At 35.2% G+C, this 20,101-nt stretch overlaps 2 protein-coding genes across 5 annotated transcripts in view; one reads left to right on the top strand and one right to left on the bottom strand.

Annotated features, from left to right (window-relative positions):
- The window catches only part of THBS4 (thrombospondin 4), a 169,250-nt gene that overhangs the window by 78,433 nt on the left and 70,716 nt on the right, over positions 1–20,101 (top strand). The window lies entirely within an intron of this gene.
- MTX3 (metaxin 3) lies at positions 1,285–13,167 on the bottom strand. Of its 3 annotated transcripts, XR_001593770.2 has the most exons (10): positions 13,042–13,167; positions 12,470–12,539; positions 12,022–12,098; positions 10,622–10,714; positions 9,915–10,097; positions 9,692–9,768; positions 9,038–9,195; positions 8,564–8,660; positions 7,631–7,719; positions 4,604–4,619 (listed from the first exon to the last, which is right to left on the bottom strand). XR_001593770.2 is itself a non-coding variant. In XM_016118916.2 (9 exons), exons 1-9 carry the CDS (start codon positions 13,120–13,122, stop codon positions 4,509–4,511), a joined length of 939 nt encoding a protein of 312 aa, XP_015974402.1. In that variant the 5' UTR covers positions 13,123–13,167; the 3' UTR covers positions 1,285–4,508. The 3 variants fall into 3 exon arrangements, 2 of the variants coding, with proteins under 2 accessions (XP_015974402.1, XP_015974404.1); XM_016118916.2 differs by lacking the exon at positions 8,564–8,660 and having other exon boundaries at positions 1,285–4,619; XM_016118918.2 differs by lacking the exons at positions 7,631–7,719; positions 8,564–8,660 and having other exon boundaries at positions 1,285–4,619.

Here is a 20,101-nt window from a genome sequence, read left to right as displayed (position 1 = left end):
AATGATTAAAAGGCATTTTTCTGAATTTGTATGAGGAAAACTAAAGAATCAAAACAAAGGTTCAAATGCTTTTCACATGGCTAGGTGTTCACGATTACACCACAACTCAAATCCCAAAGGCAAGCTTTCTATCACATACACACCCAAAGCACAGAGTTCCCAGTACACAACCATATACACTGCAGAAAACAAATCAAAGCATCTTTATGCTTGATTAGTAATCCGGTTTTATACTTTGAAATGAAATCAAACATACTTAGTCTTCTGAAATGTGGAAGCTAGTGAGGTTTAAAATTGGGGGGATATAGAAACTGCTCAGAATTTAATGAAAACTATAAACCTTCAACCTTGAAAATGTGCCCACAAACATAGTCCTTGTTAGACCACGTCTTTAGTAATAGAACTGGAAAACATTAATCTTCCTTTGCTTTGTCACTGAAGCAACTATAAACTTTGTTTGTATACATACTTGTGTGCGTGCGTGTGTGTGTGTGTGTGTGTGTGTGTGCATGCATAAAAAATAACCAGTTTGTATGTGACTTTAGTGTCATAAATACCTACTGCCTTTTTGGTACTTTTAAAGCACAGCCAAAAACAGTTTGGAAAATTGTCCTGGAATTCCAAGTTGATTCCTTCTGCTAAGGATTTCAATTATTTATATAATTGAAATCCTTAGCAGATTTCATGGCTCTGCTAAGGATTTCAATTATATAAATAACCAAACCAAGACAAAGTCAATTACTAAATCCCTGTGAGCTTAATACAAAAAGCATGTAGACAGGCCACACCTTCTTCAGTGAAGTGTGGTCCCCACATCCATTCTGACACACTGTGCTGTTAGAGAAGTAACACATGTGAAGCAAATAAAGACTGCCACATGGAGTCATAGAAATTTTTTCAAAATATTTTATCCTCAAAGGTAAATCCAAGTACTACAGGCAGGGAAAGATGCAATAACAAACATAAAATCATAGAATTTTTATATCCTGGGGAAAAGGAGTTCATAGGTTTAGGTTGTTTTTTCTATTCTGGTAAGGCGAAACAGATCTTTAGATCGTTATTTGTTATTATTTTTTCTTTAAATTTAAGAATGAAATAGTATTTCATTTATAATTATATTTATTATAAATTAAATAATTATAAACTAAATAATTATAAATTAAATAGTTTCTATTTAATTTAGATAAATTTATATTTATTTATCTGGAGCTGAATACTGGATGGTATCTTTGGCACATTAAATTTTAAATCATAGTTCATGTAGATAATGATAAGTTTACTGTATTGAACTTTTTAAAACTTTTATTTTGAAATAATTATAGATTCACAGGTTACAAAAACAGTACAGAGAAATCCTGTGCATCCATCACTGAGCTTTTTGTCTTTACATTTAAGCATTTATGTATTGGTTTTAAAGAGTTAACATTTTTGACAGTTTATGAAAAATTATCAAATAATCTAATGGACCTGGTAAATGTATATTCTTGGAAGAGGCTCTAAGAAAACATTACTGACTTCTAAGTTTTATCACATGAGGCTACCTTAAAAAAATGGTTTTCTGAGATACTATCAGTTTCCAATTTTTGCCTCTTTTCATATGTAGTTTTTCCATTTTTGCAGAGTTCTGAAAACTATAACTTAGCTCTGATTGAAATGTTTCCCCTTTACTTCATGTTAATGTATCTAGCAATATTAAATAGAGATAACAAAGAGAAATCAAAAGGCTTCTGATTTCACATAAAATAGGCAATCCTCTAGTACCCCCCCAAAATAATACAAATATACCTAAGTTGAAATTTGATTTCTTTGTTAACGCCAACCTTATTTTGGTGGGGGAGGATGACCATCCTCAATGTTCTTTAGTTTCTTTACTGTCATGAGAATGGTCAGTCTTAAGAATGACTGATGACAACTAATGGAGGATCTTTATCAAATGGGAATTATCTGACCAATTTTCTAATCCTATACCACCAACAAATATAAACACAACCACAGTCCCTTTTTATATTATCCTCCTCCATTACCTCCAAAAGAAAGTAGCTCACAGCATTTTGTTTAAGACTATCGGCCCATTTATCTCAGCAAACTCAAACTTTCTCCAAAGCATATCCCGATAGGCTGATCTTAAGCTGCCCAGTCTGAAAAGTTGTTCCTTTCTAAGAGCTTCTTATGTGTGTGGCACAGCTGTGGAGTGGTTTGTGCTCCTAGCATCTCATTGGCTTAAATCAAAGAACCTCTGCTGAATAAACCAATATATAAATTTTTCACTTATTTAAATCACGTTTACATCTTAGGAAAGGTAATCTCAAAGCATCATGATCTATATAGTGTAAAGCTAAAGGCAGTTCAGAGCTGGAATGACCAAACAGAAATAAATCTCTACTAAAAAAGGAAAATACGTGTTATACTAAAATGATGGCTTTTGATTAAACTTTCAACACATGAAACATTACAGTATGCTTATCGGCTATAGTTTGTGTTGTAAAAACATGAGCTCCCACCTTCTTATAAAAATTTAAACACATTTTCTTATTCATGGACATTAGCAGTTTTATTGACAAAAATTTACATAACCCAGTATTATCTTTGACTTTGTCTATGGAGAAACTTGGAGTTAAATTTACCATTCAACTTTAGAATCTGTTAGGGCTGGTATACCTCTTTTGTCTATAAATTTTTTATCCTTCCAAAACTAATTTTAATTGTCCTATTTTACATGCATTTGACAATTGTAAATCACTTCAAATGCTTTTTGGAAATTTTTAATACAAGTCATAATTGAAAATGACTAACCCTGACTAAAGCATAAACAGGTGTCTGATTAATGTGTTAACCAACCTTCTCTAATATACATCACAGAGGACAATAAAGTCCTCTGGTCATGATTTTCAATATAGAATATTCATACAGACTTCAGATTGCTAGACTCTAATAGATTAACGCATAATGAGTGTGCGCACGCACACACACACGGTCCCACCTGTTGCAGAATATGAAACTCATTTGTTACTTTCCCTAAATGCATCCAAACAGATGAACAAGATTTTGAAGACTACCTAGTTTTTCATTTAAAACTTCCAAGAAAAATATTTACAAAGACTTAAAGACCCCTGTATAAATAGCTACCTAAATACAGAACAAACTGAGAGGATCCAGGTCAAACACAGCTGAGATCCACTCAGCTCAAATTAGATGAGTCTCTTGAGTACAAAGCTGTTTTCTTAACTTGTGGGTTTCTGCGGAACATGATAAGATTTGCCGAGCACCATAGTAATCTTTTAAGACACTATTCAAAAACATGGTCCTGTATTTTAAAAACCCCAGAAGTGGTTTTAGGACAACAGAAGCACCTCAGCCACTAAAATAAGCAAGACCCTATTGTAAGTAAAATTACTTGCACAGCAAACCCTTTAACAGTTCAGCAACCAATAAATAGAAAATATTCTTAAAAATTACTGCTATTTCTGATTATTCCATTGGATTCTTCAACCGTAGTTAAACTACATGAATAATAATTATTTGTCATAAAGCTTTTGACTACGTGATATGCTTCTTATGAAAAACCACTGGACTGGCCTGAGCCAAGCCTGGTGAACTTGGACCAGGCACACAGTAGGTACTTCTAGTACTCTGGTGGTGGGCTCTTTGAGTAGTGTCTATGAACTGGGCAAGTTTCAATGAGACTTTATAGCCTGGCAATAATAATAATGACCAACATATTCAGTTCTCCTGAAATCTATCCAAGAAAGATATTACTAGAGTAAAAGACATACTACAAATACATAGGTCTAAAGCTGCCACATTCGCTCAATTAACTAAAAGAGCCCTTACTAACTTATATTGAATACATCAGCAAATATTAATGTTATAATGAAGTGCATATAATCAGATAAATATTATATATAAACTTTAATATATATATGATACTAACCACTCCCCCCAAAATTTAGACTCATGAAAGCATAATTATAAAGCACATTCCTCATTTTTAAAGTTAAATACAGACTTTTCTATTGAAGTAAATAGAATATTTGGATAATATATTTTTTCCTAATGTTGAAAATAGGCATCAGATTTCTAAACAGAAGAAAAAGGCCTCAGCCAAAGAGCCACATATTAGATATTCAGATTGGTCTAAGAAAACCTAATAAATTTGCTTGAATAAATGAAGAGTGCATAATCAAAACAGAGTTGTAGCTTTTGGTCAGCAACATGTGAACCAAAGGCAAATATCTGCCAAGATTAAGGCAGGGTTTTTTTTATATATAGTACAATGTGTTTTCTTTTTCCTCCTCAAGTTCATTTAGCATTCACTTAGATTTATTTAAAGTGCATTGCCAAGCTAAAATGCAAGCTTCCTAATTAAAAAAAAAAATAAGTGTCATAGAAAGGTTCTTTTTAGAATCTTCATTATACTTATTAATAGCATTTTCTTTTTGCCTTCACACACTGAGTGTAAGAGTTCACTGCAACAATCATATGACTGTGGACACAGAGCAAGATGTCTGTCAGGGCGAGAGCCGTTGTAAGGAATCGCCTTCTTCTTCTGCTGGAGTCAATTTAAGTGTTGGCAGTTTCCGAGGAGGAAGTTGAGGGCTTTGGCGAAGATTGTCATCCATCTGTGGAAAGTACAAAAGGCACATCTGACTAATGGCTGTGGCACCACTTATGTGCACTGTAGCCTCCCCATCCAAACTATAGCCTGGAAGAGTGCAGAACATATGTTGCTAGGACTGCTGGAGAAACCTTTTTCTTGCAAATAATCTCTCAGGAATTCTAAATGTCATACCTCAAATACCAGCTGATTCAGTATATGTATAAAAGCAATATGGCTCATCCTTGATGCCTTTACAAAATTTTGGTAATTCCACAAAATGAATACTCTACTGCAGGGGTCCCCAACCCCCAGGGCTATGGACTGTCCATGGCCCATTAGGAAACGGGCTGCACAGTAGGAGATAAGCAGTGGGCCAGTGAGCAAAGTTTCATCTGTATTTATAGCCACTCCCCAGTACTAGGCATCACTGCCTCATCTCCACCTCAGATTGTCATAAATCAAATTCTCAGAGGGGCATTGGTCCCTGGTGCCAAAAAGGTTGGGGACCACTGCTCTAATAAACTCAACCATTAGCATGACTTCGTTTGAGATGTCATCTTGTAAGTGTAAAAGCAATATTCTGTAACACTAAGCTCCACAATTTACAACATATGTTCATATGCAATACCTCATTTGATCTTCCTAACACCATTGTGAAGAAAAATAAAGCAGATACAATCATTTCCTATTTTACAGATAAGCAAATGAAGCCTAGAAAGGTGAAGGAATTTGCATTCAGTTACAAAACTAGTTTCAGAGCTGAAATTTGAATCCGGGTCTTATCCCAGCACTATTGTTCTTTCAACCCTTATTGCCTCAATGAAAAGGACCTGTATTCCACTCAAGATCAGTTCTTTCAGACTGAGTCTTTAGACCAAGGGAAGCTAGGGAAAGAAACAGAAAAGATAAATTCTTTAAACCAATTCCAGAAGCATTCAAACGATAAATCGGTTCTAAGTCTGCTCTAAAAAAAAAAACAAATAATATGAAGCATATTAAGAAAATGTTCAAGACTTTCTGACTTAGCCTAAGGATTACATTAGCATCCCTGGAAACACTAGGAAAAGAATTATTTAGAACTGAGTCCAACCTAAGAAAACTGCCTTTAACCAGGGAACCCCACAAACAGAGTGCAAGATTCAGGTCCTGATGCTGGGCTCACTATAAGCTTAACTTCATAAAAGACTTGAAAGCAGCTGCCATCAAAGACCCAAAACCAACAGAATATAGCATATTATTATCCATTTGATAGCCAGGGTTTTTTGAGTTTTGAATATGTGCAGAGCAAAACTCTCCTTCTCAAGATGCTCTAATAAAACATACGGAAATGTTTCAGCAGAGGTACATAGGATTTGTACAAAAGGAAAGAGAATAAAAGAGAATAAAACTTTTAGTTTGCCAGTGGAAAAAAGTATTTCCAGTGAACTATTTGAATCAATTATATTAAGATCCTTTTTTTCTTACAAAACTAAATTCCTCAAACACAACTCTTTTTTTTTTAAACTCTAGATTTTCTGTCCAAATAGTGAACAGTAGTAGCCGTTAGGATTTTCTACTTTAATGTCTTGTAGCAACAGTGAACCATAATGAAGAGCAGCTATGAAGGGGTGCGAGGAATGTTCATATAGGGTCAGAAAACTTTCATATACTGATGATGACCTAAGATGAAATGCACAAAGTGGGGACAGGGCCTCATGGTTTCACTTTTGGCATTTACAGGTATTTCGTGGTTGTCTTTACGTTTCTTTGCCACGTATAGGAAACAAACTAGACTGGATAGTCTTTATTTAGCAGATTAGTGTCTAAAATAGTCTGAGTAATCTTTCCATTATCCACACTTAACAATATATTTCCACTCATGAGATTTACTAGGTCAGGCAAAGAATTAAGACAAACTAGGCTTCCATTCAGTTTACCCCTATTTTAACAATAAATCCTTACAATTTTACTGCTCAGTTTTTCTCACTTCCCAGGTTCTAACAACACATGAAATACAATAAAAAGAAATAGCAGTCATTCCAGAGAGTGGCAGTTACAAACTTAGCTACTAGTACATAATCTCATTCATGAGTTAGATGGCTGACTAACTGCAAAGCCCATGCTGGAGTCCAATTTGTAAGGTTCAAATACCCTTTAATTCTTGTGATCTGCAATAACCTTGGGCAAGTGACATAAGCTACTATTGAAGCTTCAGTATCCTCATCTGTAAAATGGAGATGATAGAAACATGCACTCATAGAGCTGTTGTGAGAATTAAATGAGATAATTCATGTAAAGCTCATATAACACAGCGCCTGTTACTGCTAGCCAGTGTTATTAGGCCACATTGCCTCATTGGTTTGTGAAAGAGGAAGTATTATTCATTTGTATAAGAAAAAAAGCAAGTTTACCAGACACTTATGGAAAAAATGCATAACTCTCTTGTATTTTTCCAATCAGAATCATCCTTGAAATTTCTATTGTCGGTTCTCTCCTCTACCCAGTTCCTCAATCTCTCTGTCACCAAATGAATGCCCCAAAGTGGCAAAATATCCACACTGATAAAAAATTGTGGACATTTAGAACAGAGAAGAATAAGAAGAAAACATAAAATAGTTCACATGAAAGAAAAAGACATCACAGAGCTATTAACAAGAAAGGCTAAGCACAGATGCTGCCAACCTCAGGAAAAGTTTAACTTCAGAGAGTAAAGTAGACAAGCCTGCAAGAAGGTTTTGTTTTGTGTTTGTTTGTTTGTTTGTTTTTTAAGCCAGGCTTTTGGATCTCTAACTTGAAAAATACTAACTGTATGGTAAAAGTAAACCCCCAATACCACTATCAGATCTTTCCCCAGAGCAATCAGGCCACTTCTAGATTTAAAATACTATATTATGCTACACAATTTTAGTAAGTGTATATTAAACAGTTTTCTGGAAAAATAAACTCTTAAAAAAAACTAAGAGGGTAAAGTTAATTTATAACCCAAATTACAATATTAATTGCAGAAAGGAAAACACTAAATTGCTATAAAATAATAATTGAAGTAAACCTGACCTTTTCAATCAAGTTGGATTCCTTATTTACAAGTTGTGTGAGTTTCTGCAGATTTGCATCTACCATCTCTTGTCCAGTAGGAGAAACGCCTAAGAAGCCAGAGACAGAAATCAGATAGACAGAAAATTTTGAAAACCTTTAAAGCTGCTTTTTTTTTTTTTCAATTAGAATTGACATTCAATATTTTATATTAGTTTCAGGTGTACAGCAGAGTGGTTAGACATTTAAAGCTGTTTAGATTGAAAGAATTTTGAGTCTATCCACCCTCCCAAGAGCTCCACCTTCCAACAAAAAAGCAAAGAGAAAAACCATTCTGGGTTCAAAGGCAAATTTCAGAGGGACAGTAATGCTCCAAAACCAAACCCTAAACAAAGGACTAAATTTGTCCACAAAGTAGACATTGTTGGCCTGTGTCATGCAGCTAGCCAAAGTAATTAGTAAAGAGCACAGCAGTCCTCATTTCCTTCTCAAATTTTAGTTGTACCCTTTCCCCACCCATTCCAAATATGTCTTTAGTTAAAACTATCTAAATAGCTTTCTAAAACAGTGACTCCCAAACAGCTATTCACCAGGCATCCAAAGTATTTGGGGACTAAAAAAATAGATTCCTGGGATCTATCCCTAAGAAGTTTGAATTCAGTGAAATTGGTAAAGGACTCAAAATTTGTATTTGTCCTATAGACAGGTTTCCCAACCACTGCTCCAATGTAACAAGGTTGACTTCCAAACTACTAATTCCTCCATATATACAAAACATATAACCAACCATAAGAAATAAACTGTCCGTTATCCAGTTATCCTTATAGCTCCTGTTTCTTAAAAAGACAATTTCTGCCAATTCTTCCAATACAAATTTAGTATCCTAATCACTTAAGCACAAGGCCTCACATTCCCAAAAAAGCGTGTCCTAAATAACAGGTGCCCTCTGTTTACCTCCAGTCTGATGCAATCAGTTTTCAAGTAGTGGAATCATGGAGGTGCACCTCACTCAAATCAATCTGCTACTGATTTCTGTTCACGCAGGAAAATGCTAGAAGCAACATTTAAAGTAATTGCCCATTTGCATTAGGATAAATGCTATCTTAATACCTCAATAAATACCAGTGATTTAATCTTTTAGAAGAAAATGACCCACTTCAAAGGGGCAATAAAGAAAAACAATAAGCAAGAAATGTATAAAATCCAGAATAGCCAAAAAGGAAATATCTATTTCTCTATTTAAATAAGAACATATGGGAATAAAAATAAAGTTGGAAAAATGTAACTTTTTGAAGTGCTATAAGCCAGCATTTAAAGACAATACACAAACTTCTTTTAAAGTAATGAATTTGGCTTGCTTATACATCATTGGGAGAATATGCAAATACTCTAGATGAACAAAGATTAGGTGAAGAGGAGCCAGCTTACCTCCAAGACTAAGCCTAAAATAACTGTTAAGGATATCATCACAAAAGCGACACAGGTTGAAGAGCTGTTTCAAATGTTCTTGTAACTGAACTTTAGGAAAGCGTACTTTATAAAGAGGTGCAAGAAAACCAAACACGTAGGCATCCAAGGTAGAAGGCCTAAAAATAAATTGAGGATTTTTAAAAAACACATAAGAAAATATTAACTTGGGATGATGTTAAAATATTTTTTCCCAAATACATTTGTCAGTTCTGAAGTAAACAATATAGTCTTTCAAAAGCTTACCACCCATTTTAACTTATAAAAATGATATAACTAGGATTTACTCATTAGTTTTTTTCTAATACTCTATTTTTTTTTATTTAGAATAACCTGAGCTGTGAATTAAAGATTCACTTTTACTCACAAGTGTTATATAGGGACTGGAGATGGTGGGAATAATCTCAAATGTTTTAAATTCACATATGCAGCATATTAAGACAAAATTAGATTACCACCAACAGAAAGTGTCCTATAGTAAGAATCCATTAAATATTTTTTTATGTGAAAAACTCATTTGTGAGAGGGGAAAAACAAGGGAACTTGCTTTAAATAACTGCTCACTGAATATATACACACATAACATTACAATGATTTTTAAGGGGATGCACTCACGTATCTCCAAAGAAAAACTGAGATGTTCCCAATCTGTTTGACAGAAGATTTAGGCATTCCTTGGCATCTCTGTATATCTAATAAGGATGAAATTATACTTCAGATGTACAAAAGATGCTCTAAAACTCCCTTTTAGGCAGGCATCTACACATAAGTGCATCTCTGCTCTCTCTCTTGTCCTTCCTTAGGAGGGCCCTAGCTCTGAAAGTAATCGTAACCATACCTGTGCTTCCACTTCTCGGAGGTGGTAGAGGGGAGGTTCTCCTCTGGTCAGGAGAATCCTAGTCAGCGCTCCCTTAGACATTCTTCCAGGCAGGATCAAACTCAATGGAAAAGGAATTCGTGAAGCAAACCATGGTTTTGTCACAGTAAAGTAATTGTCGCTCTCAACCCAGAATGTGTGAAGCTGCAAAACGAGGGAAAAAACATTACAAAGATATTCTTTTATTAAAAGAAAGATCATTCAATTAATGTGATAATTTTTCACAAATATCTTTGTACAAAGTGACTTTGTACAAATTTTTCAGTTAATAGTAGATTACCATGACTGAAGGATAAAACAAGATTTTAAACATGTGTTTTGTTGATTGCTATACCTCAGGCACCCAGAACAAGGCCTAAGCATATAGTAGGTGCTCAGTAAATATTTGTTGGATGAATGGTTTACAGTTCACCCAATTCTATACATGGAACAACAAACTCCATCTTCCACAAAGAATTTTAATTTCTAAAATGATATTATCTTTCACTTCGTTGTTTCACATGCTAGTTGAATGTCTAACAGAATCCAGTTTCACAGTAAAATGAAAGAATTAAAATTAATACATAAATGAAATATCTCTTTAAGCCTTTTTCAGTACTTTTCTTCTAAATAAACTAAGTACATTTTCAGTTAGTCACTAAAATATTGTAATATTCGCCAATGCTTACCACTGCAGGGAGAAGCTTCTCTTCAAGGAGAGCAATGTAAGCCAGTGTATCTGCCCCTTGTTTTGCTGAGAGTTCATAATCAGCATTATATTTCTATTAAAAAATATATAAAATCAAAAAACCTCAGAAGTCAAGAGCATACCAAAACAGTGTAGCTAAATAAATTAAGATTCCTATTCTTCCTCAAAAATGGCAAGCATGATATTTAAAGGGAGGAAAATACAAATTTAATGACAAATGCTACTTAAATGCAAATAAAGTTCTTAGCACAGCATCATGCACACAGTAGGGTCAATAATTGTTAAAATTTTTTATTCACTACTATTATTTCAGTAATTGTTACTAATCTAGTTTGAGTTAGTACATGGCATGTAGTACAAACTTAATACGTAGCACTACTGTTATTTTTGTTAACAATAAGAAAAGTGTTCTAATTGGTTGCATTTTTCCCATGAAAAAAGAAAACCTTCCAATTTAGAAAAGTTCTAAATTTGTTGACATAGGATTTCTTTTTTTAAAAAAAAATATTGGCAAAACCAATGATAACTTTTGCATTTATATAAATCTTTACATGTTTAAATATTTTTGGATACATTATAAAAAAGTTTACATGTTCAAACATTTTAGATACATTATTTCATAAAACATTTAGCTGCAACTGTCAGTTAAGAGCTTTTAAAAAATAAAATAGTTGGTGGAACCTCATATGTCATACCTAACACAAAATATGTAGCAACTATGTGCCTAAACTGACAGTCATATCAATAAGTATAATAGCAAAGATGGCTAAATTGAATCTGCTTATATCTAAACTTCAATAAAATCCAAACAAAGGTCTTGAAATTATAAATTGACTATTCATTTTATGACTTTCAAATCACATTACAATTCATAAATAGAGCAGTAATTCTCAAGTCCATTTTTATATCAAACCCCAGGTATCTCCAATCATCTACTGAGTTGGCAAATAAGAATTTATTTTTTACGGTGACATTGGTTAAGGAAATCCAGTAAGTTTCAGGTGTACAATTTAGTAGTAAGATATATATATATATATATTGCATTGTGTGCTCACCACCCATAGTTAGATTTCTTTCTGTCACCACACATTTGACCCTTTATATCCCATCTACTTCTCCCTCTCCCCACTAGTAATCACTAGTCTATTGTCCATGTCCACAAGTTTCTGTTTGTTTGTCTTGTTTGTTTGTTGCTTTTAGGTTTATATCTCACATATAAGTGATAGCATGTGGTTTTCAACTTTTTCTGTCTGGCTTATTTTGCTTAACATAATTATCTCAAGGTCCAAGAATTTTTTAAAATCCCAGAGGCTTATAATGTAATTTTTTAAATTAACATCCAGGGATCAACAATTTACTTCTTCAAAAGGAACAACCCACCTGTTTTCTTAAAAAGTTTAGTATTTTTGCTGGTTGAGAAACAATGTTGTTTTCACTTGTCAAAACTGGTACATCTCCTATAATCAAAAAAACAGTTTACATACAAGAAAACATTGCATTTTCCTTTGAAGGAATTCTGATACCCTAAAAACTATACCAACTGCACATGTGAAAGGGAGAAAATGAGCAAAATATTCGTTTTTTGCAACTTCACAAAGAGCTGTTCTAAAGAACATTTTCATTTCTCAGAATTTCCAATGATTTGGCTTGCACTTTGAAGTATTACTCAGAATGATCAAACCATGAGCAACACGCAGCCAAGGTCATGATAAAAAGAAATTAAAATCCCAAGGTACTCCATGGCTATATACCTCAGATCTTTAAAAGGGGAGGGACGGTAGCAGAGCTTAAAGAGAACAGAAAGGGGTGTTTAAAGTTTACACTGTACCTCTTGAACCTCTCCAGGTGTTATCTATGATATTGACTTTCAAGGGTGCACCAGAAAATTTGGCGTAAGCCTGAAACAGAGTTTGCAATAAAACATTTTAGACTGAGTACGTAATGTAAATCTGCTTTACTTCATAGCCTGGTTCTCCAAGGCAGAAACCAGACACTGGGGCCGCGTTCTATCCCCGATCTCTAGACTAGGGAGTGTGAGCACCAGTTACTCGGCTTTCAGGAACCTAGTTCCCTAAGGCATGGAGGGGTGGGGAGTGGGGAGCGGGAGCGGGAGCGGGGCACGCACGCCCCCTGCTTTGAACTTACACTCCACCGCCCAGATGGCTTTGCAAGGCTGAGAATAACTTAGAGCCAAGTGGAGAAGCTGCGCGACTCCCTCCAGGCTGCGGTGGAGTCACAGGCCAAGTTGTAACTCGTTTGTAGACTGCAGGGAGCCCAGGGAGGTGCAGCGAGTAGTGCCGTGGGGAACTGCTGCAAGCCGCTGGTACCCGGCCCATCTAGCTTCTCTCCTGTGGCCCCGCCCCCTTCTTTCCCGGGCCCTGGCCCACAATGCGTCCTCACCATCACCACCAAGGACTCGCTGTGTACCGATGGGAGCCCCCAGCCTCCACCCCAGCAACTGAGCTCTAAGGGGGCCGCCATCTTGCCGGGGCGGAACTTTGCTATCCCGGAAGTACTTTTGGCGCCCAATTTCCGGCACATGGAAATGAGGGGCGGGGCGAGGGAAGGGTAGGGTACCTTTGGACTCTGGACTAGAGTTGTAGAAAGGACCACTAGTGAGTTAAAAGCACACAAAAAATCAGTTTGGCCTAGGGGTTAAAGAGTCGTGGGTTAAGTCAGATCCACCAGTCATTCCTCAGATATTTATTGGATGCCTAATGTATTCCAGACCCCTTGAACATTGCTACCCTGGGCCTGAACTAACCTGTTTGTAAAATAGGTATGACAGTTTATTACAAGAATATTATGAGTGTTTAAAATTATGGCATGTGTAAAAGAACTGGGCATACAGTAGGCACTTAATAATTGTTCAGACCCTCCCTTTATATTTGGCCTCTGCTCTTTCTGCTCTTAATCTCAATTATACCAACCTTATCTTAACTTGTCTCACCCTTCTTGAAAGTAACTTAATTCCTGAAATTTGTCAAGTGAATTCTGCTTTTCTTCAATATGAAATATCTTTCTTCCCTGCCACTGCTCCTTTAAAAATAAGCTTAACTATCAACTTCAATGGGACAATTTTACAAAGTTAGAAACTTCTGGGTTCCTGCAGCCCCTCTACATACTTAAACTGTAGTATGTACAATTCTATCTCTAGATATAGACCCTTTGCCTTTCACAAGGGAAGCATTTTGAGGACAGAACAGGCAGGCTTCATACAAGTGAGACCTGTGCAGTCACACAGAGCCCTGTGCTAAGAGTCCACATTTGCCTTAATATTATGCTGTTATCATCTTGAAATTCTTAATAATTTTGGAAACAGGGGTTGTGAATTTTTATTTTCAACTAGGCTCCACAAATCACATAGATAGTTGTGTCAGTTGTGAAATGAACTAAATGTTTCTTGAACATCAAACTGACAATTTCATAGAAAAATTGTTAAAGAGAAAAGATAGGCCTTGGGAATGCCATAATCCTAACATGCTTATTGGGTCCTGGAGTTAGGTCTGAGGTACTGGACCTTTTATCTAGAAGGTACAGTAGCCTTTCTGGGATACCCTCCCAGTCTTTCCTCTGAGTTTTTCCTTTCTTATGCTCCACTGAGATAGATGGGTCCCGTTAAAAAAACTGAGAGCTCAAAAGAAACATCTGCAAATTCTCATACAGTTACGATTCATATAATTGTTAGGTACTCCCTTACTGTTTACATAGCCATAAATTATAGTGTCAATCTGTTAAAGTCTTTTGTCATGTTTCAATGGCAAGAGTTATCAAAAATGGGAAGATAAAAATATGTTAAAGGTAGGAATCCATTACTAGTACTGTATAGCTGGGAAATACCATATGTACCATTAAAACTAAATAGCAAAACATGTATTGAGCAACTACTGTATCTAAGACATCATAAGGCTTGGGAGAATACAGAGATAAATAAGACACAAATTCTATCCTCAGGAGTTTATAGTTTACAAAGGAGATGTATCACTAAGTGTAATAAGTCAGATTATCATGAGTAAAGTTAGAGATATAAATAAAATTCTATGGAAGCACAAAGTAGGAATGATGAATCATCTGTGGGATTAGTGGAGGCTGGCTGTTCAGTCTTCTGTATAAGGAAGATAATTTAACTTTCAGATTCAAGTAATGAGATCTCCCTGTTTTAAGGGTTAAAAATTCAAGCCATAACGTTCAGAGTCCATATACTACAATCAGGCATTTTAAATAATCATACACATATAATATGGATTCCCTGAGTCTTGTTTGTAGGGTCGGTGGAAGGAGAAAGTGTATCCACATTCTTTGTGGACACATAATATAATTCCTCAGTTCGGCCTTTGTCCTTATTGCTGCTGTTACATATGACAACTTCATTTGCATTGAAGAAAAATTAAATCTCTTCTCTTACCATTGAATTAAAAGAGAATAGCATGCTATTGCATCTGATGAGAGAATCCTTCTCACATGTTTATTTGTGCCTATTTAACAGCAATCTTCTATTGCTGCAATTTCTCTTGAGAGTCTATATTTGCTAGACTGAATTTTAAAACCCTGGCATAACTGATTTCACAACCAGGCAGAATATTGTTCCAGAGAACCACATAGAAAGCTGAAACCTTCAGGAATTATGCCTGGTATGGGTAGTTGGCCCCTGTATCTTTTTCTGGCTGCTAAAGTATATTGTTCAGAGTTCATCAAAATCATAATTTCAGATTCCTACCAGGAAGCATAGCTGCAAAACATTCACGTATGTGTGGGATGACCTGAATCACAGCTTTTAATGAGTATTCCAGACAATGTTTTCCCTGAAAAAGAAATATTATTTTTCAAAAGATGGACATTAAAAATGACCTCATGTAATGATAGTCATCTAAACTCAGGGGACCTGACCTTGGCATCCATTTCTATCCCTCATGTGTTTCTTAACTTGGGAGCCTTGGTGTAGGTTCAACTAGGATCTTTTTTGTTTGGATGATTAAGAATCTGTGAAAAGGCGTTATAAGCAATAATGAAAGGTTTTTGATAAGTCATCATGAAGTATGGTCCCGTATGGAAAAGTTGAACTAGAGAGCCTTGAATGTCTCTCTCAACTCTAAACTTCTATAATTTAATTTTCTGTTCAGATATAGAATCCATGGGGAGGAAAAAAACAAACACTGAATAGAAGTCAGAAGAACTGGTTTCCTGACTTTGCTTCTAATTAGCCAAATGACCTCTTACCAATCATTTTACCTTCATTCCTCAATTCATTCACTTATAAAGCAAAGGTTCTTTTAGCTCTGAGATACTATAATTCTATGTATAATGAGCGTTTAATAATAGTTGACATTCATGAAGTGATTTCCACATGCTAGAAATTGTTTGGAATATCTAATATAACTCATTGGATCTTCATAATGACTCCATATGGTAGGTACTGTAATGTTCCCATATTTCCAAGGAGGGAAATTAAGGCAAAATCATGTTTATTAACCTTCCCAAAGTCACCTAGCCAATATGTGAGAGAGCTGGAATTTGAACCTAGGCAGTCTGGGCTTACATTCTTAACCACTATGTCATACTGTCTATAGCCTTCTAAGTAATGCATTTAAAATTCCAGTTTCACTCAAACTGATATTATCAATGCCATGATATTGTCATCATTATTTGTTTCAATAGTATTTGTTTAGTATTAAGCCATTAAACAAGTTCATTAAGCAGCTTCTGTGCATTCAGCACATTGTTAGGCTGGCAGGAAATAAAAACTTATGTTCATGTGTTCAGAAGTCTAATTGATAAAACAAGGCCTACATATTTCAAGAAACTATAGATAATTAAGAGGTACCATTTTGTCAAGCAGATCACATGTCTAATGTGGTCTTAGGCAAAGGCTTTAATGTACTGCAGTGCTTGGCAAACGCCTAATGGAAGAATTAGGACTGTAGTTGGCCTTGAAGGATGGGTACATTGGCTTTAGATTGGCACAGAGAAAGACATTCCACATGGGTTGTGCCACATGAGTCAAACCATAGAGATGGGAATGACTGTGGCAAGAATCTGAAGACAAATAAAGGATGCTGGATTCAATAAAAAGTTGGAGACTGATCAGGAAGAGTGTTGGTCGACTAACTTGAGAACTAGAATTAGGGATATTGGAAGGCATGTGAACATGGAGTTTTGAGGAGATAAAAAAGAAGAGTTAAAGTCTAAATACAATATGCATGAATTCACTTTGTCATAAATGGAAGGTAAAATTGTTATTGTTGCATAGACACTTTAGGAAGAAGGGTTTTCTGAACCCATAAATTGTATTAAATGGAGCAAAATGTTGTGGAAAATGAAGTGAGGAAATGCTACTGAATATTATTAGAAGAAAGTCAACCAGAACGCTTGCACTAAGCATTTTTTCATGGGATAATTCATTAGAAATCAAATTACAAGGGATTGTGAAGAAATTGGTATTAAGAATAGGGGGCAGGTATAAGATTGTGAGGAATGTGACACAGATAAAGGGAGGAAGGAAAAGGGACAGGAGCAGAAGACTCAATACAAGGTTTTGGAAAAGATGACAGGGTGAATATACATACATATGGAGACAAACTTGACTACTACTGAGCAAAAGCCTTATGATGCCAGAGAGAAGAGGGGTGGGATCTAAGGAATTATTCTAAGAATTGAGAGGCTGAGTTCAGTAGTTGGAGCAGTGGAGCTGGTATTGAAAATGAGAAACATGCTTTCTCTCTGGCATTGGAGGAAGTTTCAAGGGGAGCATGGGATGCTGACTTAGCTCAAACCAGTTACCTTCAAATTTCCCTGTTATATTAGGAAAAAATCAAAGAGCCTGAGAGAAAGAGATTCGGACTTTGAAAAGAGAGAAAATGATTTAGAGCATCTACCACAGAGTTAGTAAAAAGTGAATGGAAGAATTGCTGACAGTGACAAAGGTTAAATTTAAATTGGTTTGAAGGAGATGAATCAAGTGAGAGCCATGGGCAGGCTAATAATGAGGTATCCTTTCAAACAGATATTTAAATAATATTTATTTAACCTTTTTTACTAATGGAAATGAAATTAACTAGAGAATTAACAGGATCAATTTACATTTTACCAGTTCTGTCTCTTAGAAGTCCCATTGGAGACATGGGTTGACTAGCCTTTAAAGTTTGGTCCTGAGGATGATGGAAAGAAGAGGGAGGAGGGGATCCTAGGAATTGCAAAAGATGGAATCTGTAACTTCAGCAGTAGGGTTCATCCATTAAGTCTAGCTAAGGTAACACAGTTGTGTGGCTTTCTCCAATGGTACTTTGTTACCCAGAAGTTTAAGTAGAGAGCCAGATTCATATAATCATTTAGTTTCAAGGTTACCAAGTAGTAACATAAAAGGATTCATTTTGCTCCTTCAGTATAGTGAACTTTTTCTGTTTTGCATTTAAAAGAATTAAATGAAATAAAAATAATATCGTATGGTGATCAGTTTATGTAAAACAGGAAATTTTTATTTTAAAAATGAGAATGGTAAAGGATCCTAATAGGAAGTAAGGTTTCTATATGTCATTCAAGTGATAAAACATATACCAGGAGACTTTGATAAGTTATATATGTACATTATAACACCTAGAGCAACCACTAAGAAAACTATAAAAAGTGATATACTTAAAAACACTAAATAAATCAAAACGAATTTCTAATAAATGTTTGAGTAACCACATGAAGGGTAGAGAGGAAGAAAAGGGGTTGAGGGGAGAAATAATTAGCAGGGAACAAACAGAAAACAAATAATGAAATGGCATACCTAAATCCTACAAAATCAATAAATAGTCTAAATGTAAATGGTTTAGATACACCAATTAAAAGACAGATTGGCAGAGTGAATGAAAAAGAACCCAAATATATTCTGTCTACAATAAACTTCAAACGTAATAACACATAGACTAAAGATAAAAGGATGGGAAACCTATAACATGAAAACAGTGATCAGAAAAAAAAGTAAGACTTTAGATATTGATATCATATAAAGTGGACTTCAGGAAAAAGAAAGCTGCTAGGGGCAAGAGAGATATTGCATAACAATAAATGGGCCAGTTCACCAAGAAGACAGAGCAATTCTAAATATGTGCACCAAACAACAGTGCTTCAAAACACAAGAAGCAAAAACTGAAAGAAGTGAAAAAATAAATAGACAAATCCATTATAGTTATACCTCACTCTCAGCAATTGATAGAATGACTAGACAGAAAATAAGCAAAGATCTAGATAAATTAAACCACGGGAACTAATTGACATTTATAGAATGCTTCATCCAACAATAGCGGAACACATATTCTTTCTAAGAGCTCATGGAACATTCGCCAAGGTAGATCATATCCCAATCATAGAGCAAACCTCAATAAAAACATTTTAATGAAATCATATAAAGTATATATTCCTTGACCATACTGTTTCTGTTACTAATTACACTAGAAATTAGTAACAGAAAGACACACACTTGGAAATTAAACAACAACATACTCCTAAATTATGAGTCAAAGAGGAAGTCTCAAAGGAAAAATATATATATATAATTGAATAATGAAAATATAATATCCTATTAAGAAAATGAAAAGATAAGCCACATAATGAGTAAAAATATTTGCAAAGCACATATCTATTAAAGTACTTATATCCAAAAATACACAAAGAATTCTTAAAACTCAATACGAAAATAATCCAATTTAAAAATGAGGAATAGATTGAACAGATGCCTCATCAAAGAAAATCAACAGAAATAAGCATATTAAAAGGTGTTCAACATCATTTGTCATTAGGGAATTGTAAATTAAAACAACAAAGGGAAGGGAAGGGAAGGGAAAAGAATCCTAATTGATTTACAAGGCTGTGGAGCAACAGGAACTCTCATTCATTGCTGGTACTAATGCAAAACTTTCCAAGACAATTTGGCAGTTTCTTCCAAAGCTAAACATTGTCTCATCATATGTTGTGGGCTGAATTGTTTTCTCAAAAGAAGGTATGTTGAAGTTTTAACGCCCAGTACCAATGATGTGAGCTTATTTGGAAATATGTATTTTGCAGATATAATCAAATTACGATAAGATCATACTGAATTAGGATAGACCCCAAATCTAATCTCTGGTGTCTCTATAAGAAGAAGGAGACGTAGAGACACAGAGACAGAGAGACACAGACACACAGAGAGTAAGAGGGCCAAGTAAGATGAAGGCAGAGACTGAAGTGATGCACCTACAAGCCAAGGAGTATCAAGGATTGCTGACAACCACCAGAAGCTAGGAGGAGGCAAGGAAGGATTCTTCCTTAGAGTCTTCAGAGAAAACATGGCCTTGCTGACTCCTCGTTTTCAGACTTCTGAGCTCTAAAACTGTGAGAGAATAACTTCTGTCATTTAAGACCACCCAATTTGTGATAATTTATTGCATCAGCCCTAGGAAGTAAATATACTGCACACTCTGGCAGTTGTGCTCCCTAAGTA

Source organism: Rousettus aegyptiacus, unplaced genomic scaffold (genome assembly GCF_014176215.1).
Source record: "Rousettus aegyptiacus isolate mRouAeg1 unplaced genomic scaffold, mRouAeg1.p scaffold_m13_p_8, whole genome shotgun sequence".
Lineage (NCBI taxonomy): Eukaryota > Metazoa > Chordata > Mammalia > Chiroptera > Pteropodidae > Rousettus > Rousettus aegyptiacus.
The sequence above is the reverse complement of the archived record's forward strand: the minus strand, read 5'-3'. Positions and strand labels throughout refer to the sequence as shown.

Coding starts and splice junctions, on each gene's coding strand:
- MTX3 (XM_016118916.2), bottom strand. CDS start 13,122: ATGGCGGCCCCCTTAGAGCTCAGTTGCTGGGGTGGAGGCTGGGGGCTC. Junction 10,715..12,021: donor TAAACTTTTTAAGAAAACAG/GTGGGTTGTTCC, acceptor ATTTTTTAATAG/AAATATAATGCTGATTATGA. Junction 4,620..7,630: donor AATCCAACTTGATTGAAAAG/GTCAGGTTTACT, acceptor TACTTTCCACAG/ATGGATGACAATCTTCGCCA.